General features: G+C 37.6%; 2 protein-coding genes across 3 annotated transcripts in view; both read right to left on the bottom strand.

Annotated features, from left to right (window-relative positions):
* Positions 1-173: 173 nt before the first annotated feature.
* On the bottom strand, positions 174-6622 carry nadk2 (NAD kinase 2, mitochondrial). 2 transcript variants are annotated; one of them, XM_065286872.1, is made up of 12 exons: positions 5665-6622; positions 4682-4770; positions 4510-4598; positions 2894-2975; positions 2736-2819; positions 2247-2383; positions 2026-2113; positions 1788-1931; positions 1570-1625; positions 1396-1449; positions 1186-1309; positions 174-1083 (listed from the first exon to the last, which is right to left on the bottom strand). In XM_065286872.1, the coding sequence occupies exons 1-12, from the start codon at positions 5908-5910 to the stop codon at positions 948-950; spliced, it is 1329 nt and encodes a 442-aa protein (XP_065142944.1). In that variant the 5' UTR covers positions 5911-6622; the 3' UTR covers positions 174-947. The 2 variants fall into 2 exon arrangements, with proteins under 2 accessions (XP_065142944.1, XP_065142945.1); XM_065286873.1 differs by having other exon boundaries at positions 1788-1883.
* A 1650-nt stretch (positions 6623-8272) lies between these two features.
* The window catches only part of myo7ab (myosin VIIAb), a 36549-nt gene continuing 19089 nt past the window's right edge, over positions 8273-25732 (bottom strand). Inside the window, exons 20-48 of the mRNA XM_065286871.1 lie at positions 25574-25658; positions 25269-25487; positions 23535-23852; positions 22886-23089; positions 22240-22416; positions 22030-22119; positions 21648-21775; positions 21432-21558; positions 21235-21354; positions 20972-21145; positions 19255-19482; positions 18992-19162; positions 17492-17609; positions 17286-17412; positions 17035-17204; positions 15593-15783; positions 15319-15443; positions 14165-14322; positions 13260-13413; positions 12977-13132; positions 12801-12906; positions 12065-12178; positions 11834-11921; positions 11642-11748; positions 11379-11564; positions 11167-11283; positions 10969-11052; positions 9779-9898; positions 8273-9679 (exon numbers count right to left, since the gene is read on the bottom strand). Coding sequence (XP_065142943.1) covers positions 9587-9679; positions 9779-9898; positions 10969-11052; positions 11167-11283; positions 11379-11564; positions 11642-11748; positions 11834-11921; positions 12065-12178; positions 12801-12906; positions 12977-13132; positions 13260-13413; positions 14165-14322; positions 15319-15443; positions 15593-15783; positions 17035-17204; positions 17286-17412; positions 17492-17609; positions 18992-19162; positions 19255-19482; positions 20972-21145; positions 21235-21354; positions 21432-21558; positions 21648-21775; positions 22030-22119; positions 22240-22416; positions 22886-23089; positions 23535-23852; positions 25269-25487; positions 25574-25658 — 4255 coding nt within the window. The 3' untranslated portion in view covers positions 8273-9586. The remainder of the gene's footprint in view (positions 9680-9778; positions 9899-10968; positions 11053-11166; positions 11284-11378; positions 11565-11641; positions 11749-11833; positions 11922-12064; positions 12179-12800; positions 12907-12976; positions 13133-13259; positions 13414-14164; positions 14323-15318; positions 15444-15592; positions 15784-17034; positions 17205-17285; positions 17413-17491; positions 17610-18991; positions 19163-19254; positions 19483-20971; positions 21146-21234; positions 21355-21431; positions 21559-21647; positions 21776-22029; positions 22120-22239; positions 22417-22885; positions 23090-23534; positions 23853-25268; positions 25488-25573; positions 25659-25732) is intronic.

Here is a 25732-nt window from a genome sequence, read left to right as displayed (position 1 = left end):
TTTTACATGATGTGTGTTGCTTTAAAAGAAATCCTCTTGACAGGATCAAGTGTTTGTGCCATTTTGGTCTGCTTATTAAGAAAATGGATTTTATGGTTGAATTTTATACTGTCCTAGAATTCATATGTGGCAACACAACTGCATTACACCAGGTTTAAAAAGAAAACACGATAGAGAAAATAATGTGAAACTTTATTCCATATTCCTGACCAGTTACATAGGAAAACCTGAATGTTGTAAATCTTGGTTGTCAAGAAAAATGTTTTTATGAATTACATAGTTTGAATTGTAAATAAATGTATTGCATTTTTATTTAAATCTATTTTTGTGTCTTTTTTTGTAATTCATGGATTAAAACAGAACTGTTACACCCCAAACTCAAATTTTCCAGCAAACTACATAATGCAGACACAACATTTTAATGCTTAACCTACTAAATGTTTTAGCCATCTCCGGTACAATGCTTTAAGCTGCTGTTTCAGAAAGCATTGGCTTTATCTGAAAATGTGACTTTATATGTACTCGTTGCTTCATAATAAATAGCCTCCCTCCCATATTAGTGCTTAAGCATTAATGCAAAATAAACCATTGTGCTTTACCACTTTTATATGCCTGAATATCATTGTCTGGAGAAAACTAGGACTAGACTGTTTCACATGGCACTCAATCTAGTGTTTGTAGATCTAGAAAAAATATTTAAAAATTTGCCACCAAGAAGGAAATTCAAGTAAGTGGAAAATCTTGACGGACACTGTAGATCCATACCAGAATGTCTGGAACAAGAAAAATACATCTCACCTGCAAACCACGCCATTATCCATTAAAAAACTGTCGGAGTCAAAAACAAACCCATTGTCAGTTCTATATTTCTGTCCATCTCAAAATTGTGCTCCGTTCTCAATAAATACACAAGCTCATCGAGCGATAGCAAGATGCACCAGGGGGATTTAATCCAGAATGACAGTTCGCAAAAGGTCCTCCTCATTTAAGCAGATTGTAGCAACGGCACCATCATTAAATTCAAATGACGTTCCGCCATCAACCACCATGCAGGCATCCCAACACCTCGAGCGGACAGAAACCCTATCCACAAAAACAGGAACTTGTTATTAATACTCACTCAGTTTACAGTACGATTAGTTCAACTACTATAAAACTATTATAAATAATAAAATCAATCATTACTTGTTTGCAAATCCTCTTTGCTGGCTACTGGAAAACACTCTGTTGACTATGGGCTCTCTAATACTGAAGAAAAGTTTGTCTTCTTCTGGGCTGAAGATCAGAGACTCATTGTATGCTGCAGTGACTGAACACAAGACATGACACTTTAAAAATACTCAAAATAAAAAAAATAATCTCCAATGCTACCAAGTAAACATTATGTTTACTCACCACTCTCAATAAACTCTCGATTTATTGGAAGATTCACACCCGTTTTTGATATACCTAAAATAAAAGACAATAATATTGCACTTGTGATTTAAACTACAGTGAGTTTCAAATACACTATTTTTTAATGCACAAGATAACAATATCAAATCACAACTTTTTTCATATTTCATATACCTATTCTAAGAACATCTTCCACGGCCTGCTCCACAAGTTTATTAATATTGTAGGACCTACATGAAGAAACAAGAATTATTAGGTTACCCGAGCAAACAGTAGTTTCCAATTGTGTTTCCAAAGCATTTTGGACATCACTATACATAAAAAAAACGGGTTTAAACCAGGCTTGATGAGAAGCGGTATGCTGGAATAAGTTTAACATTTCTCTGACGTACCATGCTTTAGATCCGGTTCCAGTGCAAATGCTAAGTCCTGAGCTCTTCTGCTTCTCCCACGGCCCGTCATCAATAGAGATTTCATAGTATGAAGCCCTATGAAGCGAGAGGGTAAGATGGGGTTTGAAGGATTTATACTTCACCCTGTGGCAAAAAGATATTAACATGTAAGGGCAGATGGGGGGGATGCAAGGAGGAAAGTGGTAGGCTCCACAACCGTTCCACATCATCAAAGTACCTGGATGAAAGTGACTCCCCAATGAAAATCTCATTCAGGCCTCGGACGGGGAGCAGGTGAGGACCCTCGGGACTGTCGTGTTTGAGACCTGTTTAGATTAAGTAGTCCACTTTTACAATGTTGACATGGACATTTCGAGAGATTCATCCAGTAAGAATAGTGTAGAGGCATGCAAAAATGTTAGGCTGGGAAAGCAAAGAGAGATTAGAGAGGTGGCCTACCGCGCTGGTTTTCTGTGGTGATGCGGTGCGCCTTGCTGTGCTGCTCGAGGCTCAACTGTAGATCGTGTAGGTCCACTGGAGTGGGGTTAATCCCGGTTCCTTCCAAGTACACCCGGATCCGCTGACGCCACTGCCACCTAGAGGACACAGTTAATAAAGCTTGTAAAATTATCAAGCATGAAATGGGGGTTACCAAATATGGGCACGGCTAAGTAGCTCTGAATATGTCCTTTGTCAGGTGTCTCTAATAATTCTCCTAATAAGAAATTATTATTATAGCTAGCAACATAAGCTAATAGCGTAGGTATTGTAAAAATAAAATAAAATTTTCAAAACTCATTTAATTTGAACTGACATTTTGTTCTTCGCTAAATACTTTTGCCAAGTACCTCTGCAAGAGGTGTGGAAAAAACGACTTATTACAAATTGGATTACTTAGTAAATTGGATTACTGCTGCCCACGAGCAGACGTAAATAAGAAATACTCACCTGAACTGCCCCTTCCTGAGTTTCTGTAAGGCCTCAGAAAAGGCATTTGTGTAGTGCACAGGTAAACACAAGTGACCCTCTGACCTTTAAATACAAAGAGTATACATTAGACATCTACAAAACTAAAAAGAAACAAGTTAGGAGTTCGTTTGGAGTACCTTTCTGGGTCTGTATTGACCCCCAAAACGGGCTTGCTCTTATCATACACTTTGCTGGCAACTAGTAGCATTGTACCGTCACCTAAAAATAAACAAGTCTGTTAAAGGCTGTTCAACCTGCGCATTTGTAATGCAAATTTATAGGTGACACTAAGAGTTTCCATTGCTTTTCCAGTTATGTTCATATTTATGCATTTGGCACATCCCAAATGCAAATTTATGCATTTTGCAAAATGATTAATCGCGAATTGTTCGCAGAATAAAAGTTTTTGTTTACAATATATGTGTGTGTATTGTGTATAATAATTATGTATATATAAATACACACAGATGCAAGTATATATTTAAGAAATATTTACATGCGTATACATTTTTTATATTTAAAAGTATAATTTATATTATATAGAATTATGAATTCCTAATATAGAAAAATATTTTTTTCTTAAAAAATATAAATGCATGTGTATTTATATATACATAATTATTATACACACTACACACACACACACACACACACACACACACACACACACACAAATGATGTAAACAAAAACTTTTATTCTGCAAACGATTAGTCGCGATTAATCGTTTTGCAGCCCTAGACACTTTCATCCAAAGCTCCTAAGTGCATGCATTAAGAGGCATGCATTTTACATTTATACTATACTACTATGTGCTCCCTAATATTCAAACCCACAACCTTTGTGGTGCTAACACAATGCAACTAAGCTATGTGAACAGATTTACAGGACGAGTTTTATGGTACAGATGTTTTGGAATATAGAAAAATTATATATAGAAGGATGTATATCATATACATAAAAATATTTTATAGCAACTCCAGTCACAAATCAATGCTATGACTTATTCAGGCAGGGAAATCTCAATTCAAAAATTTTCAGAAAGTTTTCTAGGTGCGGAGCTACTTAAACCATAAATAACAGAGCCCACCAGCATTTAACCAAAAATAAGGTGCTGTAGCAGCCATATGAATTGACTTATGATGGTATAAAACCAATATAAACGCTATAAAACTATTAAAATACACATTACGCTAAACCCACTTTTACAAGGTGTTTAGACATGTGTGTTGGCAGCGTGTGAACACGACAACTCTACAATGGGAAACAATCCACCCACTCCTCTTTCAATCCCCATTAAACAAGAGCAGTCTTGTTATGCAGTTTTGATCATCTTGTTGATGTGATGTCACACAAACAAAGACCCGCCCACAGCCACTGACTGACTGACTGACTGGTTAACTTTACCCAAAGTTTTCTAAATGTGTTTGTAAGCACATTGTAGCACTAATCCAGCTAAAAATTCTATTTTCCCAGACTGTATTCACAGGAATCAGATACATTTTTAACCAAAGCAGTAGCTCATTTGCATTTTAACCCTGGAGAACCCACGGGGTCAAATTTGTTCAATAGAATGAATGGGTTTTTGGATTTTCCTGGGTTCTCCAGGGTTAAGATACAGATATGAAAACAGCACTTTTTTGGAGATGCTATAACAAAACTGAAACTTCACAGACACATTCTAGGCACACCTGAGACGTATAAAAAATGGGCATAATATTGTCGCTTCAAGATACAAAGCATTAAAAACTTTACCTCCGGCAGAGATGATGGCATCTGCCCAGCTGACTGTGTCCTCATTATACTCTCCTCTTTTAACAATGCGCACATCGATGCCTTCTCTCCTATGAGGATGAAACGGAACTGTGTGGTCATTCCCGCTATGGTTAATAATTATTTTTTAATATGGTATTGAGCATGATCTTACTGTAAACTATCCACAATATGTCCAACATTGAAGGTGTGTATATTATGTCTCTCCAGAAGCCCACTGTAACTGGATCCTTTCAAGGCAAGCTATGGTGATAAGAAACAAACAGACCATGAATGGCATGTGCAGTATGTAAACTAAATAAACAGCTTTGTAAAATTGCTTCAGGGACTGATGGTGAACTGATACTTTTTTTGTGCATTTTTCTAGCTATTTACAAGTGCATAAACTACAGTTATACCTTAACCAAAGGTCAGTTAAAAATTGACAGACTGCTTTTGTTAAACAATGGAAGTAAGAGGAAAATCTATTTGGCAGATTACAAATTAAAAGTTTAGGGTAAATATATATTAGTTTGGTTTGATAGTCCACGTAAAAATGAAAATTTTGTTTCAAACGTGTATAAACTTACTTTTTCCATTGAACACGAAGGAAGATTTTATTTGATAAATCGATCATGAGCCCCATTTACTTCCATGGTAGGAAAAAATAATACTATGTAAGTGAATGGGGCTCATGAACAGTTTGGTTACAAATATTCCTCAAAATATCTTCGTCAGTTTTCATCAAAACAAATAAATTTATACAGGTTTGTAACAACATGACAATGAGAAAATGATGACAGAATTTTCATTTTTGGGTGAACTATCCCTTTAAATGAAGAGTTAACGTTTTGTGTGTGTGTGTGTGTGTGTGTGTGTGTGTGTGTGTGTGTGTGTGTGTGTGTACTAGTCACTTCGGTTTTGTACATTATCAGTTATAACCAGTTTCTCGATATATTTACTAAATATCCAATATTGTAGACACACCCAGCACATGGCTCAGACGACATAAGGCGTACGTCAAATATCCAGTGGTCGATTCATAAACATTTAAATACATCACTTTTCTGACAAGTACCGTAACCTGGTAAACGGGTGTACCCGTGTATGCATCTAGTTCATTGACCTCTTCACAAGTGACAAAGTTTGTTTGCTTACCAACTGCTCGAGATCCTCCTCCGACAGCCCCGCATATCGATATCTCTGTTGTTCAAACTCAAAGCGCGTGGTCTTCGTCACAACCGCGACTTTTGTTGGTTTAAAGCCGCATTCAGCTTGCGAAGCAACTTTACACAAAGCGGTCTGATGAAAACCCACACGACTACAATAACTCCCACTGAAAACCTCCACTAACGTTAAAGGATTTCCATAGGAAATGGATTTCCTTAAAGCTCGGGATAGCATTATACTACAACAAAACTGTATTGGGGGAAATCAGTAAAGTGAAGACTCTTTAAAAATGAGTTTCGCCGTTTTCTGTTGCAAGACTGACTTCACCAGTCTGACTACTAACCATCACCAAAACTAATCTCCGCAAGCAATTGATAGGCTTGCAAAACAGACACGTGAAAACTTTAATGCAGACTACGAACTAATGCACCAAATGTCTTTATTTAACAGTTATTGGGACAATCACCAGTTTGATGTAAACAAAAAACAGTTTAAGATAATGTAAGCCAGTTTTCATGTACAGACAGGTCACCTGCTGACAGTGGCAACTAATCTTATTTCCTGAACAAATGTCAAGAGCTCCTTTGGATGTGATCTAACTCGCGGTGGCAATGCAGGTTCTCGCCTGCTGCCTACCTAGTGTTGGCAGCACAGAAGGTCACATTTGCTAGAGGTTTCGTGCCCGATGTCCTTTCTAAGTATACAGCATGAGTTTACGAGAACAGCTAGGTGATTAACTTACAGCTGTCAGTTTTAGCATGACAAATCAATATCTCCAAACGTCGTGACCGATCACACGTCAAACTACCTGTCTTTTGACACATGAACGTCTATGCGATCTACAGAAATCCTGAAGCGCCTAAACGCAATACTTCAAATTACAAACTTGCAGCTAATAAACACATCAGACTCCGCACTAACACACGCCGCCATCTTTAAAGTACGTAGTGGTGACTCGCTATCGGTGGGCGTGGCTTTGATTATAGCGCATCTATCGGATTCGGTTCTCATTCTCCAGTCTCCAATGCCACCCAACGTGCATATTTGTATATCGCATTGTGTCACATACAACTTTTTAACATCACGGATCTAAATAAACGGACACTTGGGAGTACTGTTACTTTTTGAGTTTATTCTCCTATATCAATTTAGCCTGTATGATTTGCGATCTATAAATGTTTACTAATATTACAACAGAGATATATAACAATTAATCAGTTCTGAAAGAAAAATGCTACTAACTTTTCATTTGAAAATGTATACTCCACAGTTTAACCGGGAGTATGGCGACCCCTAGTGGTCTGTTGATTCTATCGGATTCGGTTCTCATTCTTGCCACCCAACCCAACATGTATATTTGTATATCGCACTGTCACACATACAACTTTCTAGCTTCAAGGATCTAAATAAACAATAAAAACAAAATAAGGATACTTAGGAGTGTTAATTTTTGAGTTTATTTAAGTTTTCTTTTTTTTATCTCCTTTATCGATTCAGCCTGTATCATTTGCGATCAATAAATGTTTACTAACACTATAATAATTAATCAGTTCTGAATTTTTTTTTTTACTAACTTTTCATTTGAAAATGTATACTACACACATTGGACCAGGAGTACGGTGACCCCTAGTGGTCTGTTGCGTGATTGCAGGGGGGTCGGTAAATACTTAAAAAATTTAAGTTCAACTTATCATCCTTTTTTTTTTTTAGCAAAATAGACGTTATTTTCATTTTTATAAACTAGTTATAAACAACATTTCTAAGATTTTATTAAACAGAAATATTTGTCTTCTGTTGTCTCCAGGTTTAACTTTGGAAATCTGCTCTTCTCGTTTCTATGGTCCACGGTTTTGTTGCTTCTTGCTGCTTTCCCGTTCACATATGCTGCTGTTCTGTTTCTATGTGTTAATAGAGCAATTATTTTCATTATATGGAGTGCTGCAAATATCAGCACCAACCTTTACGTGCCTGGTGTGCAGGTGCTCGCTCTGTCTCTGTCCACATCTTTAGCGACCTGCAGAGGGCGCTATTACTGCTGGTAAATGCCACATCTCTCAGTACAAATCCTGGCTTTCATCTTTGTCATTCATGATTTGGCAATTTCCTTGTCTCTTGCCATTTCTATCTCAGATACCAGAGGAGTACAGAGGCTCTTATTGACCTGGTATCCCTTATTCTTGTACGGCTTGTTTTTGTTTGGTGAGTACAACCAGAATTTGTTAACAACAAATGAAGCAGAGATTAATGAAGTGTATTCTTTATTAAGCATAGGTGCCTCTGAGAACCAAGGGCCATTTCTGTGAGGCACCTGATGAAGGCGAATGCTTGATATTTAACCCCGAAACTCTGATGTTCAGTTATTTAACTTAAAATGGGTCAGTTTTGGCACACATACCGGTATGTTAAAATCTGTGCTTTATCATTGTGGATGTGATCGAAAGCCTTATTTGGGATTTATATATATACTATCATTTGAGTCATTAAGCCTAAGTAAGTATATCAATAAAAGATTTGTATTTCAAGGTTAACTGGAAATATTTGGCATGTTGATTAAATGAATGTTTTCTTCATTCATATTAGTGCATAAATCTCGATTTTAAAATCAATTTCGTGGTTTCGCCTGAATCATTACTCTTAGGCAGAAACTAATTGGGTAAGAAAGTGATCATAAATCAAGGCATCCAGACTTTGATCCATATACTTTTCTTGTAATCATATTCAAGACAAAAGCTGAAAATTGTTTGTCTTTGCATGCATTAAAAGGAAGATGATCCTGGTGATGTATGGTTTTGTTTAGTGAATCCACTAAAATAATTGTTTACATGATTGATAAGTGGTTCAGCAAGCAGCTAAAAACTACAAAATCCTCCAAGATATTTACAAACAAGTGAATAATGGTAGCTCACATTTAGAAAAAAACATGACCTTTATGCATTTTCTTATTCACTCACGTCAAATTCAACATTTTATGGTAACAATACATTAAAAACGTTTGTTCGGTATTTACCAATTAAAAAACATCTCAAACTGCTTTCTACCACCTTCATGATAATTAGTTAGGTGTATTTGTTTTCCTCATTTTAGCGTATGTTTACATAATGATATGCTGAAGTAAAAGATATATTTTTCATCAAAATACTGTTTCACAATACACTTTACATGTCATAAGAAAACAATTACAAGATATTTGAACAACAAGGTGAATAAATAATTGAAACAAAAGTTTAAAAGATGCAATCATTTGTCAAAATAAATGATTACGATGATTTAAATTGATAAAATGCATACAAATAATTTACAAAGATTAATTATTAAATGCTAAATGAAGCCAATCATTTTAGATTAAACGTAATCTTTTAAAATACTAATAAAGTGATGTTTACGTGCCAATGATTTCAGTAGAAATCACAAAAATGAAGCTTTTTTATAACCTAAATGCATGACTAGAATGAGTATATTGCAGCATTTCAAAATCTTTCTGATGCATTGAATTTACAAAATTAATTTAAACAATGATCTTAAACCAAGGCCGTCTAAATTAGGTTGGATTCAGGATTAAAATTTTTAATTACACATGTTCTTCACTGACAATAAAAGACAAAGAAAAATGCTATGGTCAAAATTAAAGTCACAATTTACAATTAAGGCTCTGGTATGAACAAGTCATAATACTAAAAAGATTCATTATGTGGTCATGTATAAAACGATGGCTCTAAATATTGCCAACTGTATTAGGGCACAGTTAAACTGTGTTTAGCCTGCAGTATCGGCAGTATGTAATAATCAAATAAATATTCCAGTTCTCTATAAATCCTGCATGAAACACTCCAGTAATGAAAGAACACATGCGCAGGATCTGTACTGTATTTTGTACCATAATTTAACAGTGCACCATTGAAAACTTTTTCTACTATTTGCTGTTTCCATGTGAACTGCGCTGTTTGGTCATAGTTGTCAACATCTGACTGATGTAAGAGGTGAGAAGATCATCCATCTTATATCCCTGTTTAACAACAGAGCAAACTATGATTACAAACATGTTTAATAGCGTAATTTACATAATTCTTACAAATACAATTTGTATTATTAAAGGATGACTTACTAGTGATGTTTCACACAGCAGCTTGCTTCCTCTGACCAGGTTACCAATGGTAATGTGGAAATATGTATGTCCACTACTCCAGTTCGAGATTTTGGTGAAGGGATGCGTTCCCAAAATGTCCTATAGTCAGATGGGTAAATGCCATTTAAACAACATCAAAAGGTTCCTCATTTACAGAATTTTTTTTAATAAAAGCTTATTGTTTTATTCAGTCAAAAAGGAAAAGAGGAAAGAGCATCCTCTGTTTCAGTCTTTATGTTACAATTACAAACAAGTTTAAAATCAATTTTAAAAAAATATATCAAATCTGACTTTTTCCATGTTTAAGTGCTATAATTGGGACCCCAGTGCTTCTATCAAGCTAGAAAATGTAAAAAAGATCAACCCACTAACTTAGTTTTGGTAAACTATTCTCTGCAAATGTGAAAAAATAGGTCATTGAAATTTGGCTGTTGATGTCAGAAGGGGATAATACCGCCCCTTAATCTGCACTATCCAACCATGGCACTGGCATTTAGTACAGGGATCAGCTCGTTTACATTTACAAGGACACACCAAAAAATGCCACATTTTTGCTCACACCTACAAAGTGGCAATATTAATATGTTATAACAAATTATCTATATAATATTTTAAGCCAGTGGTTCACAAACTTTTTCAGCGTGCGGCCCCCCTTGTGTACGGTGCATTCCTTCACGGCCCCCCAAAGAAAATTTGTGAAAAAAAACTGTTCTAAAACTCAACATTTTAATAAAAAAACATTAAATTATACAAAAAAGTAGTGCTTTTGGTTAGTAGCCTTATTTTTATAGGTTTAATTACACAGAATTCATGATAATGTAATGTATTTTATAAAATGTCATAAAACTGGCCCCCAGTTTGAAAACCACTGTTTTTCTGAAGCTAAAACTTTACATACCTATTCTGGGTACACCAAAGATTTATTTGACATCTTAAAAAAGTATCCCCTTTAAAGGCTTAAATCTTTGCACCTAACGAGTTCGTATTAGTACAACAAAGATATTAATATCTCAAATGTAAACATATCTGTAGCTAACAGTAGTACATATTAGGACCTTTTAAAAGGGTACTTCCGCAATGACACCGTGGGTACATATTTTGTAAATTTTTTCTAACCGTGTACATTCCCTTTTATTTTATTTACCATTGTGAGTGGTGTTTAACCCTACCTTTGTTTTGGGATCAATGAGTGTAACGCCAAGCTTGTTGATCGCTATCAAGAGGACTTCTGGGAAATTTGGATCTGTGGATTGCTGTGGGACAATGTTAGACAAAGTATACTTGTATTACCAACCACAAATCAGTTTTTACATAAAATAATGGAGGACAGTATATTTTTTTTGTGACAAATGTATACATTCACTTGCCTTGACTTCAAAAAAGGCAGATCCGAAAGTAGGCCAATTGTAAATGATTTCTAGAAACATCAGTTTTGCTTCCTCCCGAGATTTCCCTGCATGTTTATTGAAGTATGTGATGATAGCCTGCAGCATACACAAAGATATACATTCACAGCATTTACATAGAAACACCAATTCCCACCAATCCAGGACTGAGCCAAATGGTCCTGATCACTCACCCGTTTCCAATCATCCGGTGAGAGCTGTCGTATGAGGTCCTGAGGAACCAGCTCTTTCAACATCTTGGGGAGGTTGAGAAGCTGTGATTTGTCCTCCTCAAACCTTACCCTGTAATTTAAAGCAGCCAGCTGGAAGGCCTCCTCAAGAGAGCACTTATGGTAGCCACGCAGGTACTTTGGGAGCTCCTAGAGAAATACATTTGTACCGGCATAAATAAAAGTGACCCTGTATTCACCAAACAAAAGTAAAATGAGATTTTCACCTGGAAGTAATGGAAAATTGAATCAGCCATGGGATCTTTTCCTGGTACGGTATTAGTCCACAGTTTTTTCATGAAAAACACCTGATAGGTCAGTGAAGGCACTGCACCTAAAAAACAAAAAAACAAAAAATGAGTTCATATCTCATGTATCGTATTCTTTGCTGATAAACATCCTGTAATTAATACAATCACCATCTTTTACAGTCCTGGCTTTTTTGATCCAGTCTGTCAGATGTCTAACAAAGTCAAAGAAGAAATCTCCTTCTGGCACACTGATCACCTGCAAACATCAAATAAGAGGTCCTACATAAGAACACCAAAAATACTGACAGTACTGAGAAAAATCAAACCGAATCCCTTTGGTGTGTCAAAACACTGCTACTGGATCTGAAGAGACAATGATTGACAACCCTATATACTCACTTTGTCAGATATTTTGACAAACAAGCTGAAACCCTCCGATGATTGAAGCATCATTCTGCCAGCAATGTTCAGACAGAAATCTTTGGCTTTTGTGCTTGATTCAACCTCAAAAGCCTATGAAGAAAAACAAGTGGGTTTCAAAAATAAACACTTGATCAGATGCCACTATAGTGAGTAATGGTGGAAATTCTGTCAGCGTAGATTTGAACATTTTACCTGTAAGATGTAGACAATATAAACACACAGTTCTGTAGTAATCATAACTGCTATGATTTGTTTTCCCTACAAACTATACATTTTTACACATTCTCAACATTGTGTACTGCATTCTGTACACCCCCATATGAATCTCCAGAGACTTCAGTCTATTCACACTTTCTCTCTCATACAGTGTACATTACTCTGAACTTAATTGAGGATTCGAATGAGGTCAGTGCACAACAGGGCGGTCTCACAGCTTTCTCATGCATAAATAAACACAGCCAGAATGAGAGATTCAAAGACTGATCGAAAGAGAGAGAGAGAGAGAGAGAGAGAGAGTCTCATAGGAAAATGAATATAACATAGGTGACATTTGAACCAATTAATTGTTTTAGAATAACAATGAACCGGCTCCAAGCTTTCATTCATTAAACAGATTCAAAGCACCAAGTATCAGAAAAACAATTCCCCTTTTTGATACAAAGATCTGATCACACACACACACATCTATCAAATCCCATGCGGTAACTCGTACCTCGTCTGTGTCATCCGGAAAGTAGACTTTATGAAAGATCTGGGTGGTTTTGTGCTGAATAGCCTCCACTTCCACAAGGTGAGGTGGATACTTCCTGGAGCCATTTCTGCAAGAAATACTAAGCCTTAGGTAAATTCATGTAAAATTAGTAATATGTTTATATGTATGTAAGTTACCGTAAGGCTTTCTGTAGTCTCTGCATGCAGTCTGGGGCTACTGGATGGTGCTTCTTGGACTGCAGGAACTTTTGGACGTGGGCAAGGAGCATGTTGCTGGGAGGGAAGAGACCGGTGCACAACCAGAGCAGCTCCCAACCCTTCTCCTCACTGTACCTGAACATGGCATACATAAAACTACTGTCAGCAAACCCCATGCATAAAACCATAATATGAACCAGGCTAACCAGACTACTTATTTGTATGTATCAACTCTTTCAATACAACATCAAGAAAAACCTACTTCACGTGATTCTCGGTTAGTTGCTTTATGATCTGGCAGAAGATCTCATCTTTTAGTGGTTCGGCCTTCAGAGCTCCCTCAAAGATCTGATCGGTGAGCTCGCTGACTGAGCGGGTTCTCTTGGAGGGATAGTCGCCCATGTACTTTAAAATGGGTGCGGGACAGTCAAGGCTCAAACATAGTGAATTGCAGCTAGACATTCAATTGATTATGAAGTTAAAGGGACAATCCACTTTTTTAAAATTATGCTCATTTTCCAGCTCCCCTAGAGTTAAACGAATCTTACCGTTTTGAAATCCATTCAGCTGATCTCTGGGTCTGGTGCTAGCACTTTTAGCATAGCTTAGCACAATACATTGAATCTGATTAGACCATTAGCATCGCGCTAAAAAAATAACCAAAGAGTTGCGATATTTTTCCTATTTAAAACTTGACTCTTCTGTAGTGACATTGTGTACTAAGAACGATTTTCTAGGCAGATATGCTAGGAACTATACTCTCAAAATGGCGTAATAATCAAGGACTTTGCTGATGTAACATGGCTGCAGCAGGTGTAGTGATATTACACACTGCCCGAAAATAGTCCCCTGCTATTTTCGGGCAGTGCTATTTTAAATTTTCTGTTGGTCTTAGTACACAATGTAACTACAGAAGAGTTAAATTTTAAATAGGAAAAATATCGAAACTCTTTGGTTATTTTTTAGCTTGATGCTAATGGTCTAATCAGATTCAATGGATTATGCTAAGCTATGCTAAAAGTGCAAGCGCCAGACCCGGAGATCAGCTGAATGGATTCCAAAACGGTAAGAATCAAATGTTTACCTCTAGAGGAGCTGGAAAATGAGCATATTTTCAAAAAAAGTGGAATGTCCCTTTAATACTGTTAACTGTAAGGAAGAGGATATCAGTGAAGGCCTGACAAGCGTCCTGGGAGAGCTCTTCATGATTAAGGACTTTCTTCAGCAAAGGCTGTTTGAGAGGTTCTCGGGTACAGCACCACAATTTATCCTTCCCTCTGCCTTTAGGTATGATTACACGACCTAGTGTGCTTTTGCCAGGAGGTCTAGAAAACAGAAAGATAGAGAATCCAAATACGGATGTGTGCAATTACATAAAATATGGAAGTGTTTGGAGTCTTATACCAACCCGTTTGCTTCAGTGTAAGCTAATCTTGCATTTAGCAATGACGGAACCTTAACCAAAGTGGTACTAAAAAAGTATCAGGTACTAGGTACTGTACACAGTAGAAAACCCCCAAAATGTATTATGCAATAGAGAAGCATCATTAGAAGATGCACAACTGTTCATAACAAACCTTTGTGTTTGCGCCTGTGCTTGCAAAAGTATATTACCCTTCAGAGACAGTATGGGGTAAAATTGAACTGAATTAATATTCAAGCGTATTTAGGGATTGATATGTTGTGTATCTGTAGTAGCATACATATCAGCATGTTAAAGTTAACCCATTCCCCGCCAGCCAATTTTTGAAAAGTTGCCTGCATTTTTCGTTATTTTCACAAAAATTTCACAAAATGCCTTCCAGGAAAATTTTCTTCTAAAAATATATAAACATACAAATATATCAAATAAAAGATCAGACCATCTGCTTTCAAACAAAAAATAAACAACTATTTCATCCTATCCTATCTGCTTATAAACTCTTAAATATGTGTTTTTTTCTTAAAATTTTTTTTTTTTTAGCAAAAAGCTGAAATAATTGCATTTTTGTGAAGGAATTTTGTTAGAGATCAGATTCAGAACAATTATTAAAACATACACAGAGTTTAAAATTAGTAAATTATTTTTCGCTTCAGTTTTGTTATAAATTAGGTAAGTATGCCATCTAGTGGATAATCACGGTATTACAGATTAACATAAAACCTCATCAGAAACACATTTTTTTATGCAAATGTTTCTCTTAATTGACAAGATAACTCGTCAATGGCAGGGAAAGAGTTAAATATGGCGGCACCTCAATAACTTCGAATCTCATTGGTTCTTGAATGTCACGAGACACATGGGTTGTTCATGAGGAAAGGTCATGTAGGTGTTGAAGCACCTGAAGTGATCGTAGGAGAACTCCTCTAGAGTGTAGGGTTGAATCTTCTCTCCACTGTCCAGCAGATTTTGATGGGACAAACTTATAGACTCCTTACGTTGGTCTGATGACATTGTGATCAGACTCTGTAAAAACAGTAAATTTAAAGGTTAAATGGATTATTTACTATATGCAGTACTGCTTAAAGGAGTTTTTGGTGAATGTGTCTTGACCAAGAACAATTTGGAATACCAGGTTAAGTGATATAAATACAGTGATATAAAACCTCACTGACCACAATGTCATATTTTGGCCTGGTAATGGTGGGCAGCACATAGACACAGTCTGCTGGGAAATCTCCTGTTTTCTTTGTTCTGTCATTGATGCCATGAGCCCAACCTGAGGTCATGACCTGTTCTCCTGTGTGATCATCCAGAACGATCAAATCTCCCTTTGAGAAACTCAGGAACGTAGAGTCTTGCCCAGCTAAATAAAAAACATTACTAGTAATAATGTTTAATTGATAACCACTCATGCGTTAACATTTATTCTCATCTGTAAGAACCTGAATCTTATTTGTATTTGTGTAACTATGCCCAAAGACTGTAAAAAAAGATTTGTTTTGTTACTTAAAAAAATGAAGTTACCTGCTTGCCTTAAAATGTTGAGTTCAATCAACTTAAAAATATTAGTTGACTCAAAAAAGTGTAAAAATTGGTGTCAACTAATATTTTTTAAGTTGAATTAACTCACAATTTTAAGACAACCAGGTAACTTGTGGGGGCGTAAACACCAAACGCGAATTTAACGATTTACACAAGTAGATTACATACAAAGTAAATGCAAGGATGCAAATAGATGAATTAGGTGGCCTGAATGTGCCTGAAATGCGATATTCGCCTCAAATGTGAAAAAATTCAACTTAAGCGAAAAATTAGCATGACACGAAGTTACCCTTATGAAAATTAATTGGTAAAAGTGTAGTAACCATGGTTTTTTGGTGTATTGATTACTATCAGCAAAACTGTGTTTTTACTACACTAACCATGGTTTAACTATGGTTTTTGAAAACCATGGTTGTCAAAACCATGGTTATTTTGTGGTGACTATGGTTTTACTACAGTAACCATGGTTTTTTGGTTTTAACTGTAGTAAAACCAAGGTTAATTTTCGTAGATCCCACAAGTAATCTAGATTGAGGAACGCGAGGCTTCATATGCAAATTCAGCGATTTGCGCTAGTAGATTACATACACTGCAAAGACGCAAATAGACGTGAACTTGCACGGAGCGATACGAATTACACGATTTGGACAGTGTGATTGTCGCGAAAACAAACGCTATTTCCCTTAAACACATCTCCGCACAAGTTGAAAATATTCAACTCAAGCGAAATATTCAAAAGACACGAAGTTAAATCCCACAAGGAATCTAGAGTAAGGAATGCAATGCTTCATACGTGAATTCAACGATTTGCGTAAGTAGATTAAATACAAAGTCAATGCAAAGACGCGAATAGATGCAAACTTGTGCAGGGCGATGCGAATGAGGAGAATTTGGCACATAATGAGTAGAATAAACACTCGCTATTCACCCTGAAACGTGTATTCGCACGACACAAAGTTAAATCCCGCAAGTAATCTAGAGTGAGGAATGCGATGCTTCAGTTTGGAATCCATTAGTTTTTAAAGTTGAACCAACTTTAAAAAAAAGAAATGTATGGTCATTGTGTACTTACGAGAGCAATGACTGTCCACCATGGCCACTACAAACTTTGATCTTGAACGTAGGCCCTCCAAAAAGGTGACGACCAGATCCCGGATGTCCTCTGCATTGTTGGATGTGAAGGTGTACTCGTCTCCTTTAATGGTGCCCAGAGTAAAGCTCTGTCCCTGCAGCTTTCCTCCTCTGCAATGCAAGAACTATATTACAATGAAGACAGTATTTACATCCAATAAAATAGGTTTGGTTTTGGTACATCTACTGCACCTGCTGCTGGAGACTGCCGTGATCTCTGGGAAAGAAAGATCCAGAAGAACCTGCTCCTGTTCATCCACAAAATAAACTCCGGTCCAGTTAACTGCTACTATAACATCGTTCTTTGGGAGACTAGGCCCTGTTCAGATAAAAAAATAAAACAACTTAACCAAATGTCCTACTACTTAAAACTCATTATGACAGTGTGTTCCAGCTACCTGAGAATTTGAAGGCCTCGTAAAAGCGTGAAAAAAGTAAAGGCCACCTAAATCGAGCAAAATCCACCACATCCTCCTTAACCCTCTGTGAGTCCAACCTCTTCTGCGTGTAGATTCCCTGTGGAGATGCAACCATCAATATCTTTCGCTCATTATACTGGTCATCGTCTCGAAGGCAATCACCTCTTCTCTTATTACCTGCTTATAAGCATTACATGTAACCCATCCATTACCACACTACAAGGACAATCTATAACATTGATCGCAACTATTAAACATTCATGCCCATCGCTTTAGCCTAGGAAAAGTAAAAGGGTAATTAAAACAGCCCTTCCCTCCTGAAGGAAAGAAACGTGATCTATGTTCCCCAAAGGCTCACCAATCAAATATTAATGGGATAGTTCACCCAAAAATGAAATTTATGTCATTAATGACTCACCCTCATGTCGTTCCAAACTCGTAAGACCTCCGTTCATCTTCAGAAACACAGTTTAAGATGTTTTAAATTTAGTCTGTGAGCTTGTTGACCGTTCATTGAAAATCTACGTACGGTATACTGTCCATGTCCAGAAAGGTAATAAAAACATCATCAAAGTAGTCCATGTGAAATCAGTGGGTCAGTTAGAATGTGTTGAAGCATCAAAAAAATAATTTTGGTCCAAAAATATCAAAAATTACGACTTTATTCAGCATTGTCTTCTCTTCCACGTCTGTTGTGAAGCGCATGTGCAAGACTAAAGTCACGTGACTGCAGTGACGCGGATGACGTGTTATCCTCAGACATGTTTTGCGAAGTTTTACAGCGTGCATCTCCCTCAGACTGTAAACGAAGCCTGGGTGCACAAAAAAAGCCAGATGGGGCGCACCAGATAACACGTCATCCGCATCACTGCAGTCACGTGACTTTAATCTCGCGCAGGCGCTTTACAACAGACGCGGAGGAGAAGACAATGCTGAATAAAGTCGTAATTTTTGTCTTTTTGGACCAAAATGTATTTTCGATGCTTCAACACATTCTAACTGACCCACTGATGTCACATGGACTACTTTGATGATGTTTTATTACCTTTCTGGACATGGACAGTATACCGTACATAGATTTTCAATGAAGGGTCAACAAGCTCTCAAACTAAATATTAAACATCTTAAACTGTCTTCCAAAGATGAACAAAGGTCTTCCGAGTTTGGAACGACATGAGGGTGAGTCATTAATGACATTATTTTCATTTTTGAGTGAACTATCCCTTTAACCTGTTCTTCAATCAGACTTTTATTCTCCCAAAATATAGATTAGTGATCATCTATCATGTTTTATCAATGGCTATTTCAAAAACTGCTGGCCTAAGTACAAAATATGCTGTTATAGCTTGTTGTTGCATTCCTGCCTTTGTGCGTTAGCCTAACTGGTAGAGCAATGCAAAGGTCATGGGTTTGATCTCAGGGAAAACACACACATACACTGATACAATGTATATACAGTATATATAATTTTTAAAAAACCTTTTTAAGAGCTGCAGTGATACTTAGGGCCCATTTCTCCATGGTCTTGGAGGCTGTAATTTCTCTATCTGGTATGTAGGAAGAAATGAGGCTAATAAGGCGATCCTGTAGTATCTCTGACCCATAGTCCACGTAATACTGCTGAGAAGCCAACTCGGCCAGATCCTCCTCCTAGGATAATAAAGGTCGCAAACATTTGCACACGCCATTCACACAAGTGACTTTCACAGAGCCATGTGGAATACAAACGCAAACGTTCTCACCCTATCACAGCGGTACTCCCCGAATTTCACCCCGCGCACAATTTGCTGGTAGATAAGGTTTGTGGCCACACTGTCCTCAGCGGGGTTGTGCCAAGGCGTGAAGATTTCCTTTCTGAAGAAGAGCCTCCAAGGGGCGTTTCGCTCCTGTGCGCCTTGTTCTTTAGCATACTGCTCGCACTGCGACACAGCATCCATCACATGGTCCTTTCCACTGCCCAGAGATGACACCTGTGGAAGATACATACACATTTTGGGGGTCTTAATGGTTTAGTTCACCCAAAAATAAAAATAATGTCATTAACTCTTTCACCGCCAGCATTTTTTTTAAAAAGTTGCCAGCCAGCGCCAACGTTTTTCATGATTTTCACCAAAGTTTAATGCCTTCCAGAAAATGTTCTTCTTTAAATATATAAACATACTATATGCCAAATGAAAGAACAGACCCTCTGCTTTCAAACTAAAAAAAAACGTTTCATCCTACCTTTAGTGGTTCTTTTGTAATCAGCTTTTGAATATGGGTAAGTTTCTGCAAAAACACCACATTTTGAGCAAAAAGCAGAGATAATTCCATTTTTGTGACGGACTTTTCATAGAGATCCCATTCAGAGCGATCTTTAAAACAGACACGGACATGCAGCCGCTTGCCATAGGGCAATACTTCCGGGTTTAAAAAGTTGCGGAAGGGCCACCTGGTGGATAATAGCGGTATTGGGGAAAGACGGAAAATCTCGTCATTGGCGGGGAAGCGTTTTCTCTTAATTGACGAGATATCTCGTCAATGGCGGGGAAAGAGTTAATGACACACCTTCATGTCGTTCCAAACTTGTAAGACCTCCGTTCATCTTTGGAACACAGTTTAAGATGTTTTAGATTTAGTCTGAGAGCTCTCGGACCCTTCATTAAAAATCTACGTACGGTATACTGTCAGAAAGTTAATAAAAACATAATCAAAGTACTCAATGTGACATCAGTGGGTCAGTTAGAATGTGTTGAAGCATGTAAGAATGTTTCTGTTGTGAAGCGCATGCCCGAGACTAAAGTCACGTGACTGCAGTGACGCGTATGACGTGTTATCTGGTGCACCCCATCTGTTTATTGTGTGCCCGGGCTTCGTTTACAGTCTGAGGGAGACGCACGCTTTAAGTTTGAAAAAACAAACTTCGGAAACATGTCTGAGGATAATACGGCATCCGCGTCACTGCAGCCACGTGACTTTAGTCTTGCGTATTTTGGTTTTTGGACCAAAATGTATTTTCAATGGTTCAACACATTCTAACTGACCCACTGATGTCTCATGGACTACTTTGATGATGTTTAATTACCTTTCTGGACATGGACAGCATACCGTACATAGATTTTCAATGAAGGGTCAACAAGCTCTTGGAATAAATATAAAACATCTTAAACTGTGTTTCTGAAGATGAACAGAGGTCTTACGAGTTTGGAACGACGTAAGAGTGAGTCATTAATGACATTTTTGGGTGAACTATCCCTTTAAATTAGACCAAATATGTGTCCACATCAAGTCTTATAATCTTATTATGATTATCAAAGTTTGATTTCAGTCATTGATTACACATTGATTTCAATCTTTGACGTGACTTTACTCAGTCAGTGTTAAAGAAATCAAGGTTATATTTTTAAAGAATGTTCTTTACATTACGTAGGATGATTTTGTGTAGCAAAAAGTGAATGAATTAAGATGAGTTTATGAAACCTTATCAAAGAGAGCGATGTATAAAGAGAAGCCAAAGCGATCCTTTAGGCCAATTTTGTCTGACAAAGCATTGCAGAGCTCCTCAGCCGTAGTGGCAGAGTCTGTAAGCAGGGTCTTTGTGGTGCCATCCATGAAAGTCACTGGCAGTATAATGGGTTTCTTCGATTTAGTAGCCTGCAAGGGGAAAGCCAGATAATTCATTTTCCCCCACAATTATTTTTCCAGTAAGGTCTAATGGGATTTGCGGGCCGCACTGAAAATACCTGTAGCTCGAGCCAGGAAGGAGGCTGTGTTCTTGTTTTATTCACAAATGTTCTTCTTAATCTCTCCTCACAATAAGGAGCATACCCAGGTGGCCCGCTGTTAATGAATGTCCGCAGATACTGAAAAAAAAAACGGATACAGGTGATCAAAAATGAGCCTAAATAATTTGATTTGGTTAAAATAAACTGGTTTTTACCTTAACAAATTTTTCAGACGGGGCAAAGCAGCCGACACAGAGGGACAGGAGAATCCAGCCTCGGGCGTGACTGGTTTTGGATGAGTTCTGGGTCAGCTGTTTACATATCTGACAGTAGATCTCATCTCTGAGAAAGGGGAAATGAACACAAAATTGAAATTGTACCATATACAGATTGGTATGCGGTGTACAACACAACAGTACAAATATAATGACCTGAGGGTGGGGCGTAAAATGCCATTGCCAATAATAAAGTGGAGTTTTTCTAAATTAGATGTTGGCCTTTCTTCCAGCATGCTGTTTCCTTGTAGGATGTAATCGTTGTCTGTCAGTCTTCTGGTCACCTAAGGAATAGCGTACCGTCACAAAAAAGAATTGCAAAAACTAATAAATGTGATCCTGTCTGTGAATCCAAGCTAAAGTCTTGCAATTTTAGTAATTGAATTCAATCTTTTTGAAGTGACCTTACTCAGTCAATATTAAAGATATCAAAGCCTTCTACCTGTAAATGTAATGTAAATGCTTAAATTGAATGCATGGTGCCTTTAGGTGTCTTAAAAGGAAATTTTGCAGAAAAGTACAGAAAAAGTGTAGTTACCTCCTCTGTAATCTTTGATTTTTTCTTAAGCGTGAGTGACACCAGCTTATGCCGAACACTGTTTCTCTTTTGGATGTCACTGGTGGAACTCTGGGATCAATAATACAAAGCTTTTATACAGTACATATACCATACACACACAAAACTATTAATCCCTGTTGAAAAGACCAGTATGGCTTCTTACTTTCACTACAAAATCTTCTTTCTCACCTCCTCATCCACTTGCAGGGCCAGCAGCTCTCTTTTGTAGGTCCTCTTTCCTAACGTCTCATAGATCTTAGTCATAACTGGAATTTTCTCACTGCCATCACTAATACTGATATGGTATTTGGGTTCAGGGAGATCTCCCATAAACCTCAACACTGTGATCCACACAGCCAGAGCAGCCTACAGGAAATCAAAACTTTCGGTCAGCAATCTACAGTATATTAAAGGGGACATTTCCAAGACTTTATAAAGATGTCAAATAAGTCTTTGGTGTCCCCAGAATATGTATGTGAATTTCTTACTCTATAGCTCAAAATACCATATAGATAATTTATTATAGCATGTTCAAATTGTCACTTTGTAGGTGTGAGCAAAAATGTGCCGTTTTTGGGTGTGTCCTTTTATATGCAAATAACCTTTTATATGCAAATCACCTATTTTTTCACATTCTTGCAGAGAATGGTTTATCAAAACTAAGTTACTGGGTTGATCTTTTTCACATTTTCAGGTTGATAGATGCACTGGGGAGCCAATTATAGCACTTAAACATGGAAAAAGTTAGATATTCGTCATGTGTCCCCTTTAAATAATGGACACTAGTCAAACCTGTGTGAGATAAAGTAAATGAAACTGGTTTAAAGACACTTACTAGCTGATCTCCTTCATCCTCATGAAACAGCAGAGGTTGTTTCAGTGGCCGGCGCATGTACGTATACGTGGCATTTCCCTGAAAGTACGTTGCCGCAAACTTCACAAAGGTATACTCTGATAGGTCTTCCTCTTCATCATCGGGAAGCAGAAGAGCCTTGTCAATAACATCTTCCCCAAACTTTGTCGTCACATTCTCTAGATCCTGTTAAATCAAAACCAAAGCAAACTTAATTAGCACAGTAAATCTCCTTAAGTTTTCTGGTCTAAGGTCTTTTAAAGGTGGGATGCATGATCTCTGAAAGCCAATGTTGATATTTGAAATCACCTAAACAAACACGCCCCTACCCCAATAAAATCTGGACCTTTTTTTGATAGACCCGCTCCACACATATGTAACCCAGGCAACGAGGTTGGTTAGTAGACACGCCCCTTACTGCTGATTGGCTACAAGTGTGTTTTGGTTCTCAGCACGACTCCCTTTTCCAAAGTGTTTTTCAAAAGTCCCCGCCTTTTAATTGGTCTCCCAACCAAACCAGTTGAAAAGTGACACTAGAGTGGAAGACCAGCTTAGACCAGAAAACTAGTTTTGACTGGTCTTAGTCGTTTTTTTTCAGCAGGGCAGACTTATATATCACAAAGCCACACACCTCAAAGCCCTCTGGAGCTTCACCCTCCAGGTTGGGGAAGGAGTTGGCATTGCCCAGGAAGCCGAACATCTTGTCCACCATATCGGAGTCGTTGACCGGTTCCTGTTTCTCTCTCTCCATCTGCTCCAGCATCTCCTTTTTCCTGCGGGTCTCATCTCGCTCTGCCTGCTCTCTCTCCTCCTGCTCTCGGTCGAGCTGTGCCAGACGCTCCCGATGCTTCCTCTCAGCTTCTGCCCGGGCCCTGCGTGCCGTCATCTGGTTCCTCAAGCGCTCCTCTTCAGCCAACCGCTGTCTTTCAGCCTCTAACCGGCGTTCCCTCTGCACAGATAGAACATTTATTCAGAGAAAGAAATTAGTCAAAATAGGGCATTATGTTGTTTAATGCAATTAGTTTGAGATATATAAAGATATTTAATTTTAAATGTTAAGGCTATGAGTCTTCAGAAGGTAAGTAGGCCTAAGGCTGAGGACCTTGATAGACATCCGATTTAGTTCCAGGTCAGAGATTTTGAAAAAAGAAAACTTTTATAAAATAACAGTACACTCTTAAACATACAGGTGCTACAAAAGCATTGGCAAAAAAGAAAATATTTGGTTCCTCCAAGATTATTTAAGAATTTTTTTGTCAAAACGTTTTTTAGGTGTAACATAAAAAGGAGTGTTCCTGTAGCTCAATTTGTAGAGTATGGTGTTAGCAGTGCAAAATGTCACGGTTTCGAATTGCAGAGAACATGCAATTAAAGGATTAGTCAATTTTCTTAAAAAAATCCAGATAATTTGCACACCACTATGTCATCTAAAATGTTGATGTCTTTCTTTGTTCAGTGGAGAAGAAATTATGTTTTTTAAGGAAAACATTCCAGGATTTTTCTCATTTTAATGGACTTTAATGGACCCCAACACGTCACAGTTTTAATGCAGTTTAAAATTGCAGTTTCAATGGAGTTTCAAAGGACTATAAACGATCCCAAACGAGGCATAAGGGTCTTGTCTAGCGAAACTATTGTCATTTTGACAAGAAAAAAATGCACTTTTAAACCACAACTTCTCGTCTATCTCCAGTCCTATGACGTGCCAGCGCGACCTCACTCAATACGTCATCACGTCACAAATGATGAATGCGAAACTACGCCCAGTGTTATCAAGTGTGGAGAAAGAGGACCGTTCCAACGTTGTTGTATGTTGAATGATACTAATTAATGTCTTTGTGTCAGTTTATTGTTTAAAATGGTCCGCAAATGTGTGTTTCATATATGTAACACGTGACCTTTCGACGTCATTATGCAATTAGGTGAGGTTGCACTGCCGCGTCACAGGACCGGAGACAAACGAGAAGTTGTTTTTATTTTTCTTGACAAAAATGACAATCGTTTTGCTAGATAAGACCTGTGTGCCTCTTTGGGATTGTTTAGAGTCTTTTGAAACTCTGTTGAAACTGCAATTTTAAACTGCATTAAAACTGTTATGTGTTGGGGTCCATTAAAGTCCATTAAAATTGAGTAAAAACCTGGAATGTTTTCCTCAAAAAAACTTTCTTTGTTTTCTTCTCGACTGTACAAAGAAAGACATCAACATTTTGGATGACATGGTGGTGAGTAAATGAACTTGTTTTTTTTTGTTTAAGAAAATGGACTAATCCTTTAAATGTATAGCTTGAATGCCCCCGAAGTATCTTTGGATTAAAGCATCTGCCAAATCCATAAATGTAAATGAAATATTATAGTATAAAGTCACCTCTAATCTGAGATGTTTGCACATTCTCCGTGCTATCATTCCTCGCACATAAGCCTGGATGGTCAGGACTGCATGGAAGCGCCTGGAGAACCTCTGCCGCACCAGGAAACCATGGCAACGAGCCTGAAGCAGAGTGATGCGTGTTCTGGTCGCTTGATACGCCAAGTACAGCTTTCGTGACCTGAACAAAGCCTGTAGCCGCAAGAAACCCACACACATCTGGAAAAGAGGTGCATTGAGAATGGTTCAGTTTTTCTGGAAACATAACGTCAGTGCAGATTTCCCATACAACAGACAAAACTCACAGCAGTGTAGTGTTTTCTACAGATGTAGCCTCTCCATATCCTCTGGATTAATGTCACCGCTCTTTTGACCTTTAGAAAGTAAGTCCTTAAAAAACAACACAAAGATATCACACATGTGACATTTAGACTTCATGTTTTTTTTTTTTTTTTTGCTTTTCA

This window comes from Paramisgurnus dabryanus, chromosome 18 (assembly GCF_030506205.2).
Source record: "Paramisgurnus dabryanus chromosome 18, PD_genome_1.1, whole genome shotgun sequence".
Taxonomy (NCBI): domain Eukaryota; kingdom Metazoa; phylum Chordata; class Actinopteri; order Cypriniformes; family Cobitidae; genus Paramisgurnus; species Paramisgurnus dabryanus.
The sequence above is the reverse complement of the archived record's forward strand: the minus strand, read 5'-3'. Positions and strand labels throughout refer to the sequence as shown.